Below are 17,260 nucleotides of genomic sequence, written 5' to 3'. Positions count from 1 at the left end.
GTGTAGATATAAATGACTCATTCTGAGGCAATAACAACCCAACAATTCTTATTTTCAGGTGATTATGAGCTAAAGATGCACACTAATATGATATTTAATTTCTCCCCCTAATCCTTACACACTGGACCTTTAAAATGGCCTCCTACAGGCAGAAAGATCACCAGTGGACATAATCCCATCTGTGAATAGACCATCTCTTGCATTTAAAATCACAAAAACAATTGAACCTTTTCTAATGTTAAAATTAAAGTACAAGGGCTGCATTTATGGCTGCTTTATGGGACAGGCTCACAAGCTGAAGATGTGGAGTCTAATTAGCGAATGACTCAGCAAGCCAGAACTCTGGGGTATTAAGCCTGACTTGTGTTTTTCACTTTAACACATAATTTCCTTGCAAGAAGTTTCACGTCACCCACCAAAACCTTTACAAATATCAAGGCAGTGATGATATTTTAAAAAGACTGAGGAAGGTAGTGATCGTGTTTTTCCTTATTAATCACCTTGCCCTCACACTGATCTGTGACAGTTATTGGTGTTACTCACCTGAAAATTTATTGGGTGCAGTCAGCCTTGTCTAATGACAGCTGCTCGACTGGTGACATTCATTTTCCTGTCTCATCAGTTTCTGGGAAGCTTCACACAGAAAGTGCAGATATGTGAAAATGATGAATGGTTTGTTGCTATGCGGGATGTGTGTGTGTGTGTGTGTGTGTGTGTGTGTGTAGGTGGGTGTATCAATGAAAGATAATGACGGCGTGATGAAGCAAAGCAATGAAGGAGAACCCGCTCGCTGATATTTGATTGTTTGTTTGCAGCCCATTTTGCATCATAATCTCCATAATTAATTTTCATGATCACAGCAGAATACAGCTGCAGACCTTGGACTTAAGAGAATAAAAGCCATATTATTTCACCTATAGCACTGTTACTGAAGAGCTGTTAAGAATATCCTGTTTTCTTCTATTTCTCCTGAGGGGAAGAGTTGACCTCTAAGAATTTACATAAGATTACCTCAACAAACACATTCTTACTAAAAATGAGATTTCATTTTGAGGTGAATAATTGTGTGTTTTGTGAACGGAAAATTGAGTTTGGAACATGTGAGTTGACAGTGAGGACAGTCAAATTTGGTGTTTGTGCTGATGACAAGAACCTGGACTTTGTTCTCAATATTGTGTTTTAACACTACCAACCACAATGCATATTTCGCAAATGGCGCTGTTTTTAATTTAATGAGAGTTGTCTGAAAACAGGCATATTTTCAAGGTGCACTGTCTGTGTTTACACCTGTTGTTTGTATTTATGAGGGAGATGAAACAACACATCAATGATTTCTGTCACAAATGCTTTCAAAACAATGAACGTATTCAGTAGTTTTACAGTTTTCATGTGAACCATGAATCACTCAGGTCTTTATCTCTGCTGTATTTTACCTTGTATTTGTTTTGCTTTCATTGTCTTTTTCTGCTTGGCACTGGTTTCGTTTTCTCAGTGATTCATTTGCATGTGTATGAATTTGATGATTTCTTTGACACCGTATGTCTAAAGTTTGAAACAAAAAGTTCACTACTTCCGGTTATTTATTTAGAGCTTTATTTCTTGTAATAAAGACATATTAAAAACTCAAGGACGTTTAGCAGCACATTAATTTCAAGAGACGAACCCTTAATTACGCCTTTTCTCCAAGTACATGACGTGTTGTTTAAAAAAAAACACGTAAAAAATAAAATAAAGTATGTTTTTAAGGCTGGAGTTTAACGCTGGAGGGACTACTTCCGGATAGCATGTGTATTTCACATAAATATGATGTCACCAGTCATAATAGCAGCGATTGGTCAGTGCAGCAACGGGGCGTCTATTCTCGCGCTCTCATTGGCTGCGATGTTAAATCCCCTCCTCCTGATTGGTCCGCAGCTTCGCTCAGCTATTGGCTGAATTCACGCCCGAGAATTTGAAAATCGGTGCTCGCCTTCACACAGAGGGGACCAGCTGCTCGGGGAGAGGAAGACAGACAAAGATTAGGACGTAATCTGTTTAAAAACAAAGGTAAGAGGTGAAATAAAAGTTTTTACGTAGCTAACACGCATTTAAAGTTTGTTTGGATCACGCGGTGAAGTTAAATTGTGCACGAGATCACGGTGTTTGTGTCGATTGGATGAAGCACAGCTGCGGTGATGTTATATTGTTGTAGTTCAGGGAGTTTTTAAAGCAAACAGCTGTTCATTAATAAATTTGAACGTCTGTATTTGGCAGGAAGTCGCAGCCATGTTATCCGGGGATGACGGTGCCGAGCTGCAGTGCTGTGTGACGGTGGAGCAGTTGAACCTCTCCGGTCAGGCCACCCGGAGGCAGGTCATCCGTAAAGCATCTGTGATCCTGGGCCGGAATGAGTTCCAGGAGATCATCCTCCGGGTCAGCGACGGGAAAGTCCCTCAAAACTACCCCCTTAAAGACTTCAAACTTTTCACCAAGTTCGCCAGAGACGGGAAGTGCACCATCAAACTGCTCCCTGAGAACATCCAACTGCTCATCTCCAACTGCCCCTCTGACCGGCTGCACCTCTTCCTCAAAACCCTGAGCATCAAACACCAGGCCCGGCTGAGCTGCAAGCCTCTGAGCGGCAGAGAGAAGCTGAAAGCCGGCCTGCCGCGCAGCTTCGAGGCCATCAGCCCCCTGCAGCAAAAGGACATCCAGAAAGTCAATGAGCTGAGGAGTAAAGACGCGCCTAAAGGCCTGGCAGACCGCACCAATAAGACTGTGGCAGGGACAGGACAGCAGGTCAAAAGGTCGAGGAGTGAAACCAACTTCAGCCCAGTGAGTTGAATACACTCAAAAAAACATTTTAAAAGTGTTTTTATCTGTAGCACACTGCTGAGTCGACCACCATCTTTGTATCTGGTCTGTTAAGTGGCTGTGTATTGATTGTTTCAGGTGAAGGCCAACCCAAGCAAAAAGCCCATCCTGTCTCTGCCATCACGGAGGCTGAATAAAGAGCAGGCGGCTGTTCTGAGTGCTGTGCTGACTGGGAAGAACGTCTTCTTCACTGGAAGTGCAGGTAATAAATCAAATTGTGTTTTCATAACAGGTTTGTATTAACTGGATCAAACAACTTTATTAATCCTCCTGGGGGCAACTGACCCTTCACTAACTCCCGTCCCTGGACGCAGACTGGCCAGTCAGCTGTGCTCCTTTGACTCTAATGCAGTCGTTTCAGATTTCCTTCATTTTCAGGCTGGTTTTGTGGATTTGGAGCTAAATGTTGTGCCTGGGACACGTCGTGTATTAATGATACTCGTTACCTGGAGAGGTTGGAAAAAGATATACGTTTCTTCCCTGTTCCAAAACCAAAATGAAACCCTGAAAAGTGTAGGGTTAGCTAGCTAGCTACTGAAGATATAGCCTACTGAATGTATACACATGCTGCTTTTGCTTTGTAATGATTATAACAGTGAAACAAAGACCGACCCTGCTGTACAGGAACCAGTGAAGGGAAGTAGTTTTTGCTGATATTCAACCAGCTGTGTGTCATCACATTGTGTGCAGGTGAGGTGGAGGTCCAGGTGCTGGCAGCAGCACAGGGGATGAAGCCAAACACTGTTCATCTGCACACACTGTGATGCCACACAGCTGGTTCAGTATCAGCAAAGTTTCCCTTTATCTTCATTGTCTTGTGTGGCGATCAGCAGTGATGTGGTGGTTCACTTTTACACTGTGATCTGTAGCCTATAGTTCGGCTTTAGCTTCTAACTATCTTTGTCTTTTTAACCTGTTGTTGCTGCTGAGTCAGTTTGACATCCTGGATATATCCTTCAAACACAGACTGTAGACCCCTCTGTCTGCTTCTCTCTGGAATCACTTTTTCAATTTTTCCAAAAATATGACCACCACAAAGGGGCGATGCTTAGTGAGAGGTCAATTAGTTATGAGCAGCTGGTACATAGAGAAACAAACAAAGGAGCTAAAACGTTGACCAAAACCCATAAATAATTAATGTTGGGAAACATCCTTTCATAACACCATAAAAGATCAGATAACAATATATTAATAATAGTGGAGCCCAGGTATGGTTGAAACACCTTTTTGCTCAGCGCCTGTCACTCAAATTTTGATGCAGTACTCTCATTTGTCTACCATCAAATGTCAATGTTTTCAGCTTCTCCGCCTGCGTCACAGAAACTTTTAACTGATGTCAAATACAAGGAGTTCCACTGTTATTACATAGGAGTACAACAAAATTAGTTGTGACACTCAAGTGATGCATTTCAACAGATAACATAAAAACACAAGACACTAAATAGATAATTATGAAAGTATTTAAAGTTCAGCAAAGGGCTGGGTGGATGGCAGAATGGCAGTGGTAAACATTATTTGATTTTTGTTTTATTTAGTGTGCTGATGGCAGTGGGGAAAAGAAACTGACTCAGAGTCTGGTGGTGCGTGTTCTGGCAGCTCTGTAGCGTCTGCCAGATGGCAACAGTTTTAAGAGTTGGTGACCAGGATGAGAGGGGTCGTAAATAAAGTTTTTGCTCTGCTGATGTAGCATGAAGGGATGAGTTCTGCAAAACAGGTCGTGCACCAACGTGCTTAACAGATACAGACACATATGGGTACAAATACAAGCACAGAGACATAAAAGTGCACAGATGAGTCGGACAACATCAAAATAAAACAAGTTTAAACCCAGGCAACCAGATTAAATGAATAGAATACAGGTCAAACACAATTAAAAGCCAGAGAATAAAAAATGGGTTTTAAGGTGCGTCATAAAAGCATCAGCAGACTCAGCCTGTCTAATGGCGGCGCTGTAGAAAGAGCCCTGTCCCCAGCCTTTCTTCTCTATGAATGGGGCACAGCCAACACGCCACGGTGGGTGGATCTAAGTAGTCTGTGGTGGCGTACGGGGTAGAGCTCTGAGATGAATGTAGGGGTGAGAGCATGGAGAGATTTATAGACAGTTAGACGGATTTTGAAGTGTATCCTGAAATGAACGGGGAGGCAGTGTGAGGATGGAAGGATCTGGGTGATGTGGTCTCATTTCTTGGATCTTAATAACCCGGCAGCAGCATTTTGAATTTGTTTTAAATGGGAAATGGTAGCCTGTCGTAGCAAACTCCTCCCGTGTGCTGTATTCAGAATACAAAGTGCTCCCATCAGGGATCCTGTTTAATACAGGAGGAGAAACCTGAATAGGTATAAACTCAGACGGTGTTGCATTTATGTGACTGCACTTTATGTTTGCACTTGCCTGCTCTGCACTTAATGTCTTGTGTCTTATGTGGCAGCCTTTATGTCCAAGACAAATGTCCCAAGGGACAAACAAAGTAATCTTGAATCTTTAAATTCACACGCAACATCCTGACACAAAGAAGCTGCTTTCAGGAGCATTTGTCTAAAACAGATAGTCTTGCAATATTACTGTCTGACTGACTTACGTTATGTCTCTCTGATACTGTCATTTAGGTAACATGTTTCAGGCATTTTGTCTTTAATATTTCCTCAATAGATCTGATTTAAATCTCCTTTTTGTGACACATTTATGGTGTTTTTCCTTGTGAAGGTCTGTTTTTAAATATATAGGCTACTTTGCAGGAATTTCCTTAAAAACAATGTATAGACTCATAGAAGTAAGTCTGTCACACCTTAATGGCCTGTGTGAAATGCTGCAACAATCAAGTACAAAAGGCCACAGACGAGACGATAATAAAGTCCCAATGTCCTCAAACAAAAACTTCCTAATTAACAGTGTCTCAGCTTGTTACTGTTGCTAAAATTGGTCAAATTTGTTGCCGTATCAAACAACAAACATTATTAATCCTAAATAAACAAGCTTCAACCCTAACATGTGATCAGGTCTTGAACTTTGCTCACTTTTGTGTCAGGATCAGCTGCAGACTGACTTGGCAGAGATGGCTGCCATCTTGTTTTTACATGGATTAGTGTGTTGTGCTTGTACGACCACTAGATGGCACAAGAAGTGTCCACAGACAGGGACAACAGGTCTAAGCTGAGCAGAATGAATTACACAGCGCAGCAAAGCCAAAATGTGATGTCCTCGTATGAGGCCGCAGGGTCTCAGGAGGATAAAGTGAGGTGACACGCTGATCTGAGGTTGGATTTTACTTTCACTTTCACTGGCAAGTGTGTTTGCAAACATTAACCATCAATCCTGAATGGTATACCCTTTTAAGCTCTTTTGAATGTGTGTTTTCCAGGTACAGGAAAGTCTTTCCTACTGAAGAGAATCATGGGGTCTCTTCCTCCAAAGAGCACCTTCGCCACCGCCAGCACAGGAGTGGCTGCGTGTCACATCGGAGGAACGACGTTACACAACTTTGCTGGTCAGTCTCCAAGGAGACGGAAATTGTTTGTTACAAAACACTGACAGAAATGCGTTTCTAAATAACACATAATTAGTGGGGAGAGATGTGCAGAGGGTTTTTATCCTCAACATCAACAAGACATATTGAGTGGTACCCAAATAATTAGTCAATTTGCTGTTTTCAAGAACGGCCTCTCCTGAAATGAGTCATTGCTGATGGACACAAAGCATGAGGCATAATCTTTATTAAAAGATTAACACGTCTTTTCATTACCAATTAAATCTGCAGATTATGTTCTTTTAATTAAAGTAACACTTTGCCAATGTGGCATCTTCAAACTGCTTGTTTTATTCAACTGTATTCAGTTTACAATGATACAAAACAGTTGAAACTGGACTATCAAAAAACAATTGTGTTCACAGTCCTGTTCCTTTGGTTGTGCTCACTTTGTCAAAGTAGAGCTGCAGCCTTTGACGCTGCTATAATGTCTGTGTGATGGCGTTTTTCAGGTTATGAATCTTTAATATAATCAAAGCAGAGGTGTCAGATGTCTCTCCACATTAACAGATGTCTTTTAATTAAATCTCAATAAACAGTAGAGGCTGTGCATTGAGTGTTTGCAATAGGTGTTATGCATTTATGTTCCCTCAGACCATCTGTCTTCCCATCCTCCTGTCCCCGCACACTCTCTCCAGGTATCGGTTCCGGCTCGGCCCCACTGGAGCAGTGCATCGAGCTGGCGCAGAGGCCCGGGGTGCTGCAGCACTGGACCAGCTGTCGACACCTCATCATTGATGAGGTCTCCATGGTGGAGGCTCAGTTCTTTGACAAGCTTGAGGCAGTGGCCAGGTGAGACGACCGTGTAAAAATAAAATCACTTCATGCTGCCACAGTATATCATAATAGAAGTCGTTAGTGAAGCAGACTGTAGATTATTTTTCCATGTTTTTGTGTCTAAGTGACAAATGGAGACGACAGTTTTTGAAATTGGTCCAGGATTGAAGAGACAGCAGCAAAACGGCCTGCCATATAAACACAAGCATCATCAGTTTATGTCCACTAAAAGTGTTTTTGCCACTGACAGGCTCAGATTGTTATTTCAAGTGTCTGACAACATTATGGAAAGGATCCCTACAGAGATAGACCTTTTTGCTAAAGAGTAAGATCCTTTTTGTTTAACCAGAAACGGCTCCATAATCGCTGTCGCCACATCCACCAGACTCCGTTGAAATAAACAGTAATTTTAGCGTGTATAGAGCCAGCACATTTTCACATCTAATTGGGTGAATTTCATTTTTATTTCAACCAAACCAGAGTTGGTGATTGTTGGTACAGTGGAAAGATGAACCACGACGTTTTTTGTGAATTTCATTTTGTTTCTGCTGACTATGAATAAAGTGTGTTTTATGATGATAAAATTGCTAATTATTTAAATGGAATCTGGTGAGTTGGTGATGGTGATTTCGGAGCTGTTTGTGGTTAAACAAAAAGGATCTTAGTCTTTAACAAAAGTCTATCTCTGTCTGTAGGGATCCTTTCCCTAAGTTGTCAGACAATTATGATAGCAATCTGAGCTTGTCAGTTGCAAAAACAAGCAGTTTTAGTAGATGTTAATCGACATGTAAACATGCAATTACATTACAGCCTGTTTTGCCTCTGCCAGCTGCAGTGTTCTCCCTCAACACTAAACCAATTTTTAAAAAAAAAAAATGCTCCCATTCAACACTTAGTCAGCTGTAGATGTTAATTAGACACTATGTACTTTTTGATTCTTGAGGTGAACTGCCCCTTTAGTCATTAAAAGTCTTTCCAACAGCTGCAGTTGAGTAAACAACTATTCATTTATAATTCGTAAAAATAAAACTGTATGTTGAAAGGTTAAAGAAAAATAAGTTTCAGCTGTGTGTTGCAGAGTGAACAGAGAATGGCAGACGTCAAGGTTTTAAATGGTCTGTAATAACCTGCTCATAATGTTTGATGCTCAGAATTCAAAGTTTCCAAACACACTGTGGCGACACTTAAGATTTACACACCCCTGTCAGAGACTCCCATCACCTCCTAAATTTCACTGTGATGCTACAGTGACAGTGTTTGAGCACAGTGTGACTTCAAGCAGGAAGGATTTTAACACAATTTGATATGAATTTCAGTGTGCTTGTGTCTTATGGTTTATGGCTCCAGTTAGATTGGACCATATCCTGGGTTTTAAAGCTCAGCGTTGTCTGATGTGAGCTGTATTTTGTGACACATTGCATTGCAGATTTGATATGAGATTATAAAAAAAAGCATGGCTGTCAGATAATCAAAAATAATTCAGCCATGTATACTTTATAATCACTGCAGGCATTTTTTGTGACACACATGACACTCTTTGTGACGTTCTTGTAGGTCGGTGAGGAGGTCGACTCAGCCGTTTGGAGGCATCCAGCTGATCGTATGTGGCGACTTCCTCCAGCTGCCTCCTGTTTCTAAGGGGAAGGAAAAGGCCAGTTTCTGCTTCCAGGTCAGATCATCCTGGATCTTAGAGCTCCTTCATGTTTATGCCATTGTTTTGGTAATGCTGTGGTCAATGAGCTGACAGGACATTAGAGCGATTGGGTCATTAACACTGAAGTGTTCTTTCAAGTCTATGGTGTATTTTGAGTTATAGTTGGAGATGGAAATTGTAATATTTTGTGTACTCATTCATGTAAATTGTAGTAAAGACTGATAGACCATTTGAAACACACTTCCACAGTCACAATACAAGACTGCTTTTCTATTATTTCCGTGCATGTGCCGAGAGAATGATCAGAGTTTATGAGTCAGTACTGTTCTGAGTCATCTACTCGCTTCCTGAAGAGCACAAAAGAAATACTTTTTCTCCCAAATTATTATTTATCAGTTACTCACCCCATGTTGCATTGAATTCATTAAGAAAACTTTGCTTTTTTTCCCCACATGCCTCCACAGTGAATGAATAATCTAAAAATAGAAAATTCTTAATTTATAAAGTAAAAGGGGTCTGCATTTAACAACAGCCGAATTTTATCAAAACATCTGTTTACAAACTCCAACAAAACTCGTGCAGTATAATCCAAGTCTCATTTATCCAGTCGTGTGCTCAGTATTTCCCAGACAGACATTTTCGACGAGGAACTGAAGTAAAAGTGCAACTTATCTATGCTCCCTGCAAAGCCAGACTCCAATGATAATAACGGTAAATTTACCTCACTGAACACAGGAGCTGCTGGTGTATGCTGCCTCAGTCTACTAATCGGGATTTATACTTGTGTGTCAGCTCCATGCAGAGCCTCTGCCATAGCCTACACATGTGACCTACGCTGCTGAGAGCATTTATACTTGTGTGGTGGTGTGTCCGTGTCACTCTGCAGTTACACCTCCAAAACACTAGTAAGCAGCGGAGGTTTCTGTGAAGTGCTGTAAAGCGTAGTTGATTCAAAACACACATTAAACATGGCTTAATAGAGACCGTTTCAAACACAAATACACAAATCAGCTTCACTATAACTCACAGCATTCACAGACAAACACTTGTCTTTATCTGGACACATTTTCCCCACAAATACAACATGCTAATGTTATTAGCACAAGCCTATGGCATTTTATATTGTATAAATTAGCCTAGCGCCTAGCGAAGATGTCCCCTATGCATATGAAGCCAAGGACAACAGCAACATTTAACAAAGGTAAAGTTACAAAATTCGGCTCCATTACAGCTCACAAGGTTCACTGACAAAACAACTGTCTTATACTAAACACGTTTTTTACAAACAAATGTAACATGCTAACATTATTAGCACAAGCCTATGGCATTTTACATTGTATAAATTAGCCTAGCAACTAGTGAGATTTCCTCTACTCATATGAAGCCAGGATAAATCACAAATAAGACTTAAAATGTTATTTTTGTGGAGGCTTTATTGTCTTCACTATTTATTGTTTTTTATCTGTGAAATTAAAGTAAATAAAAGCTTTGTTTCAACTGGGAGGGGAATGGTTTCAGCTTACAGAAACAGACAGGAGGTCTGTGTCACCGCGACGTGTAGTTACATTTCTGGGGAGGTGCATGTCAGGCTACAGCGTCTTATTCATCCAGTCATTGGATTCTTTGTTCACTGTGGAGGCATGTGAGAAAAACAAAGTTTTCTTTATGAATTTGATGTAAAACAGGGTGAGTAATTGATATACAAATTAACATTTTATAGGTGGGATTTTCCTTTAATAGATGTTATTGAAAAAGACCTCTTCCCTCTTTCAGGCTAGGAGTTGGCGTAAGGTCATCCAGGTCAACATGGAGCTAATGGAGGTGCGGAGGCAAACTGACCAGTCATTCATCTCCCTCCTGCAGGCAGTAAGGGTGGGCAGGTAAAGTAATGGGTTCTGTCCTTGTTTTTCGAGCCATGTCATTGACAAAATGTGTTTTATTACAGCTAATGTGATCCTCACACACACGTATTAGTCCAAATGTAGAGCATAATGTGTTGTCTAGTTAAGAGTGTTGCATAAATGCCTTTAGAGCTGTTTGAGGCTTTTTAGGCCTAGCAGATCATTTTTTTACTCTACAGAACATTTATTCTCTGCTGCAAAAATGGCTTTGCTAAATGAAAAGTTCTGTCTCGATTAACACCATTTAGGGTGACAGAGGAAGTCACCGCTAAGCTGATGGAAAGCGCCTACCATAACATCGAGAGGGACGGTATTCTAGCGACCAGGCTGTGCACGCACAAGGACGACGTGGAGCTCACAAATGAGAACAAACTCCAGCAGCTGCCAGGTCTGAATTCTTCCATTTCCTTTTTTCCTCTTCAACTTGAAACAGGTGTTTCTTCATCTTGGATCCAGGTGAAAATAGGCAGGACGGTTGACTGTGTTGAAACCTATTTTCAGTCTCAGCCAGACACCCCTTACTTTCTGACTCCTGCTGTATTCTGTTTCGATATACTTCTATTTTTGTAAGCCTTAACTGCATCAGTAAACTGTGAGGAGTGTTTTTAACCAGCAGTTAAAACATTTTTTTAGATTATTTTTTGGGCAATTAAGTCTGAACTAACAACATTTGTCATGATTTTTAACCATGTCCTTGTTTGTGGTTTCATAGATATTATAGATATTTTAGGGTTCTTATATAGTGAATCTCTCCTTGTCCTGCAGGGTCAGTGCGTGCGTTTGAGGCTCTGGACAGCGACCCAGCCCTGGTGAGGACAATAGATGCTCACAGTCCTGTCAGTAGGCTGATCCAACTCAAAGTGGGAGCTCAGGTGAGTGTACTTTTTATTCTCCACAATCTACTGTAGTTAAGCATGCAGCAGTGAACCTGTGATATGTGTTTGGGTGATGTCCTTTTTTGTGCTTTTTAAGGTCATGCTAACAAAGAACCTGGATGTTGCCCGAGGACTGGTGAACGGAGCACGAGGGGTTGTGGTGTCTTTTGAGACTGGAAAACATGGTCAGTATCTCTTTTATCAAATTCTCTCCATACATATTGTAGACATATTTGCTCAGAGGAGCCATATTTTATACAAAATCATAAAAATGTTGTTGTAAATACACCCTGAGAATTGCAGAGGATGCAATGGTCACAGAAGGATATTTTATGGAAGACGAACTTAAAGGGTAACCTTGGTATTGTTCAGGCTGGACCCTATTTTCCCACATTTTTGTGTCTAAGTGAGTAATGGGAACAACAGTTTTTGAAAATGGTCCAGTATTGAGTGAGAGCGCTGCGGACGGCAGATGCAAAACAGGCTGCAGTGTAACCACTTGGGGCATTTGTGCACCTCTAGTGTACATTCCTTTCCTTAAAGTACTGTTTTTTTTGTCATTGACAGGCTCAAATTGTTATTTTAAGTGTCTGACAACATTACGGAAAGGATCTCTACAGAGATAGACCTTTTGTTCAAGAGTAAGATCTTTTTAGTTTAACTAGAAACAGCCCCCAAATTACTTTCACCAAAGCCACCAGACTCCATTTAAATAAACAGTAATTTCATTATTGTGACACACAGTTCATATAAAGCTGAAAGAAGCAAAGTGAAACTCACAAAAGCCGTCTTGGTTCATCTTTCCACTGTTCCAACAACTCTGGTTTGGTTGAAATAAACTCTTAATTCAGCAGTCAGGTGTAAAAATATGCTGGCTCTATACATGCTAGAATTACTGTTTATTTAAATGGAGTCTGGTGGGTTTGGCTATTGAGCTTTCAGGGCCGTTTCTAGTTAAACAAGAAGGATCTTGCTCTTTAACAAAAGGTCTATCTCTGTAGGGATCCTTTCCATAATGTTGTCAGACACTTAAAATAACAATATGAGCCTGTCAGTGGCAAAAACAAGCACTCTTCAGGACAAAAATTGATGTTGCACTCATGCCCTGAGTATTTACATTGCAGGCTGTTCCTCTGCTGTCTGCTGCGGCAGCCTTGCTCAAACTGGACCAATTTCAAAAACTGTCTCCCACACTCAATTAGACACAAAAACACAGGCAAATAGTGTCCAGGTTGAAAAATAGCAAAGTTACCCTTTAAGGTCTTTCATGTTGTATCGGCAGGTCAGACAGAAACAGAATGTCATATTTCTTTAAAATGCCACAGATTATGTCTTTTCAGTAATGATGGTGGTAAATTTCAGTCCATCCATGCACTGACTCATCCCCTGTTGCCTCAGGACTCCCACGTGTGCGTTTCCTGTGTGGCGTCACAGAGGTGCTGAAGCCCGAGCGCTGGGTGTTTAAGTCCGGCGGTGGGATCCACATGAGTCGACAGCAGCTGCCACTCAAGCTGGCCTGGGCCATCTCCATCCACAAGAGCCAGGTGAGTACAGGTTGGGCCACACTGGCGACAACTCGCACAGCAATACTTAGACAAAAGCTCTCAAATCACCATGATGACATCCGTTTGTCTTTGTGGCAGACACTGCTCAGTGTTGCCATGGGACACCAGTGTTTTCTGTGCGTTCCTCTTGAACGCGTGACTCACATGACGTGATTTGAATTCAGTCAGTCTGAAACTAATTCATTTTTCTTTTTGTGCTGCATTTGTAGTCACCCGATGGCTAGAAACGGCTTCAGGTATGAATGCCGGTGTCTCAGCCGGCCTTGGAGCTGAGTCACTGTCAGCATTACTGCTCTTCAAGGTTAAGATGAAAAGGAGAGGGCAGATGAGAGCGATGTCAGAAATATACACCGTGTTCAGATAAAAATAATTGTCTCATTTAACCCAGGAGAAAAGTCTAGTAACTAGTAGTAGTGTTGCGTTATCACTGGATTTATTAAGTGTGAGGTTTCTCTACATCTTTTAGCCGTTGTCATGAAATTGACAATAGCTAGAAATGATCATAGAATTTTGTACAGATCTTCATGAGCCACAAAGGATCAAGCAGAGTTTTTCCTTGTCAGCATCTACTGTTCAGGATGGATTGGCACAAATTTAGTACTGACGTAATTGGTTCCCAGATGATAAATCTTAAAGGCTAAGTTGAGTATTTTTTAATCTGGACCCTATTTCCCCATGTTTTTGTGTCTAAGTGACTAATGGAGACAACTGCTTTTGGAACTGGTCCAATACTGAGTGAGACGGCTGCAGTTTGTAGCAGCAAAATAAGCAGCAACGTATCCACTCAGGGCATTTGTATCGTCAATTTATGTCTCAAAAATTGCCACTGACAGGCTCATAAGTGTCTGACAACATTATGGAAATGATCCCTACAGAGATAGACCTTTTGTTAAAGAGTAAGATACTTTTTTTTTTTCTTTAACCAGAGATGGACCCAAAATTGCCAAACCATTAAATACACATTCATTTTAGTGTGTATATAGCCTAATGTTTTCACTTCTAACTGGTGAAATAAGGGTTTATTACAACCAAACGAGAGTTGTTTAATGTTTTTATGTCTAAGTAACAGTTTTTGAAATTGGTCCAGTATGGACGGAAACAGCCTGCGATGCAAACACTTAGGGTGTGTTCGTACCGTCAATTCTGTTCGCAAAAAGTGTTTGCTTTTGCCACTGACAGGCTCATATTGTTATTTTAAGTGTGTGACAACATTATGGAAATGATCCCTACAGAGATAGACCTTTTTCTTTAAAGAGTAAGATCATTTTTGTTTAACCAGAAACAGCCCTGAAATCACAATTCCCAAACCCACCAGACTCCATTTAAATAAACAGTAATTTTAGCGTGTATAGAGCCAGCATATGTTCACGTCTAACTGGATGAATTAAATTTTTATTTCAACCAAACCAGAGTTGGTGATTGTTGGACCAGTGTAAAGACGAACCAAGATGTTTTCTGTGAGTTGTATATTGTTTATTTTGACTTAAAATGAAGTGTGTTTTACGATGATAAAATCAGTGTTTATTTAAATGGAGTCTGGTGGGTTTGGTGACGGCAATTTCAGTTCATTCTGGTTAAACAAAAAGGATCTTACGCTCTCACCACAAGGTCTATCTCTGTAGGGATCCTTTCCATAATGTTGTCAGACAGGTATTATAACAATCTGAGCCTGTCAGTAGCAAAAACAAACACTTTGTGGACGTAACTTAATGATGTGTGAACATGCCCCACGTGTTTACATTGCAGCCTGTTTTGCCGCTGCTGGCTGTACCCCAGGTTGAAAAATATCAGTTACTCTTTCATACCTTTGAGGTTAGCACTGCGGCAGCTTTGGCTCAGAGGTAGAGTGGGTCGTCCCCATGTTGAAGTATCCTTGGACAAGATACTGAACCCCAGTTGCTCCCGATGGTTGTTCCATCAGTGTGTGAGTGTGCATGAATGGTTACTGAGTAGCAGGTGGCACTATGTACGGTAGCCTCGGCCATCAGTGTGTGACTGTGTGTGAATGTGACATGTAGAGTGCAGTCCATTTAGTCCATTCACTGTACTACCAGGCTGGCTTGAGACCTTCTGAAGGGTCTGCCTAAACAGTATGATATAACCAGCAGGTGTGCAGTATTGTACTACTTAACACTGTAGTATTTGTATGCAATATGGATTCTGACCATAGCTCTAGTTCCTCTGCTCAGTGTGCACACTGCTGTTTCTAACACTACTTTTCCCATCCTACTCTTTATCGTGATGGATGGCGAGGTGCTCTCACTCGCTGTGCTATTAAACAGAGTGGCAGCATGTTAATCTGGTTAACTGGGGAAAACAGATTGTTCTTGGCTGGTATTCATCAGGTTGCACTGATTTGCAATCAGTCTTTTTGTAAACCTCTTAAATTGACCTCCACATAAACACCACCGAGTTTTTAAGCACTGTTTTGTAGTAGTGAATGATGAACAAAAGACTGGCACAATGAAGTCAGAAGTGCTGTATTTCTTTCATAAAACCCCTCTCCTCTCTCTCCTCCTGCTCACTTCCTGTCATCTGTCTGTGTGCGATCTAATAAAGGCAAAAAATAGTATCGGGAGGAAACATTTCCGAAACTCAGCCTCAAAATCGTGCAGCACACAGAGAGACTATGTGAGTAAGACCAGATGCCACAGTGCTATTTAATGTGGGAAATTGCTACAGACACCCTGAGCACCAACCCCGGTGTTAGTGCTTCCCAATAATGAGCTGTTATCACCGATCACTCCGCTGCCTCACCGCCTGCTCCCACAGCAAACTACATCCTGACCTGAGACTGTGAAATTGGTTTGAGGGGAAAAAGGTGTCCCTCTGGGTAATTGAGTTCAGTGGTCATGACCGATGTGTCACCAATGTTTGATTTACAGCAGAGGAGCCGAAGCACGGGGAGATAAAGGGAATCCCACACCTGGATCCCTTCAGAGGAAATAAGCGGACATAAAAGGATTTTAACACCTAGGAATAACAGGATTGGGAGGCGCAATATTGGACACACCTTATGTCAAATACTGCAACGTCCATCCATCAATTTTATCTTCTACTACAAAATGGATTCAATTCTGGGTTGTAAAATTACTTTTCTGACCTGTAACCAGTGTTTGTCTCCTCTTTGTTTACTTTAGGGAATGACTCTGGACTGTGTGGAGATCTCTCTGGCGCGGGTGTTTGAGAGCGGCCAGGCCTACGTGGCCTTGTCTCGGGCTCGGAGCCTGGAGGGCCTGCGGGTGATGGACTTTGACCCCCGCGTGGTCAGGGCGGCTCCAGATGTTCTCGTCTTCTACAGCAGACTAAGGAAGGAGAGGCTGCTCATGCAGGTGGGTGCAGAGGTCTCCCTCGTGTCATTGTCCTTACCTACAAGGGTGCAGATTGTGTTTCACCATCGGGCGGTGACATATATAAAATGGCGGGGGGGATTTTGAGCATCAAACACTTAATTTCCTGTATTCTAGTGAATATTTCTGCACCAATTTGTTGCTTTTCTGCATAAATTTACAGTGGAAATGTCAAAAGTCGTCACACACAATCAAGACCTAAAACCATATTATATTTTGTGGCAGTCACATCACATGGGAGTTTTGGTGAAGATCCTCATTTGATATACATTTCCACACACCCTTCAGTCTCATAAAACCCCTTCCTCTGTCTCCGCTGTCCTCCGCAGGCCTTCATGGATGATTATCTTGGCGGCAGCAACAAAGAAAACTCCTGGTGAGAAGATGAATTCATCCACATCTCCTGTGACATTATGCACTGTGTGCATGTTTTATCTGCATGATATCATCATGTTTTATTCCTCATGAGACAATTTGTTTTTTAAATGACTGCAACAATCACAGACATCTGCGATCACAGTCTACCTCACGGTTTTAACTGGCAGCACTTTAAGTCACACTGCCCTCTCCTGGTCATTTTTAAGAGCTTCTTTTTTATGCCTTGATTTTTAATTTATTATCATGATTGTGGCATGTGTTTCAATAAAGTTTTAGTCAATTTATTTTTTCTGCGTGGAGTGCTGTTTTGTCAGTGAGCCGTCTGAGTGCTATGCCATCACTAACTACAACACATAATAGTGGGAAGTAGTGTAATATAGTAT

General features: G+C 41.3%; 1 protein-coding gene across 1 annotated transcript; it reads left to right on the top strand.

The window, feature by feature from the left end:
* Window positions 1-1,965: 1,965 nt before the first annotated feature.
* pif1 (PIF1 5'-to-3' DNA helicase homolog (S. cerevisiae)) lies at window positions 1,966-17,123 on the top strand. Its single transcript, XM_049599039.1, has 13 exons — window positions 1,966-2,046; window positions 2,254-2,814; window positions 2,932-3,055; window positions 6,213-6,338; window positions 7,016-7,169; window positions 8,709-8,823; window positions 10,582-10,688; window positions 10,958-11,097; window positions 11,475-11,581; window positions 11,682-11,769; window positions 12,983-13,128; window positions 16,290-16,481; window positions 16,829-17,123. Exons 2-13 carry the CDS (start codon window positions 2,266-2,268, stop codon window positions 16,877-16,879), a joined length of 1,899 nt encoding a protein of 632 aa, XP_049454996.1. The 5' UTR covers window positions 1,966-2,046; window positions 2,254-2,265; the 3' UTR covers window positions 16,880-17,123.
* The last annotated feature ends 137 nt before the right edge of the window (window positions 17,124-17,260 follow it).

Source organism: Epinephelus fuscoguttatus, linkage group LG15, assembly GCF_011397635.1.
Source record: "Epinephelus fuscoguttatus linkage group LG15, E.fuscoguttatus.final_Chr_v1".
Taxonomy (NCBI): Eukaryota; Metazoa; Chordata; class Actinopteri; order Perciformes; family Serranidae; genus Epinephelus; species Epinephelus fuscoguttatus.
This window is presented reverse-complemented; position numbering and strand designations above follow the sequence as displayed.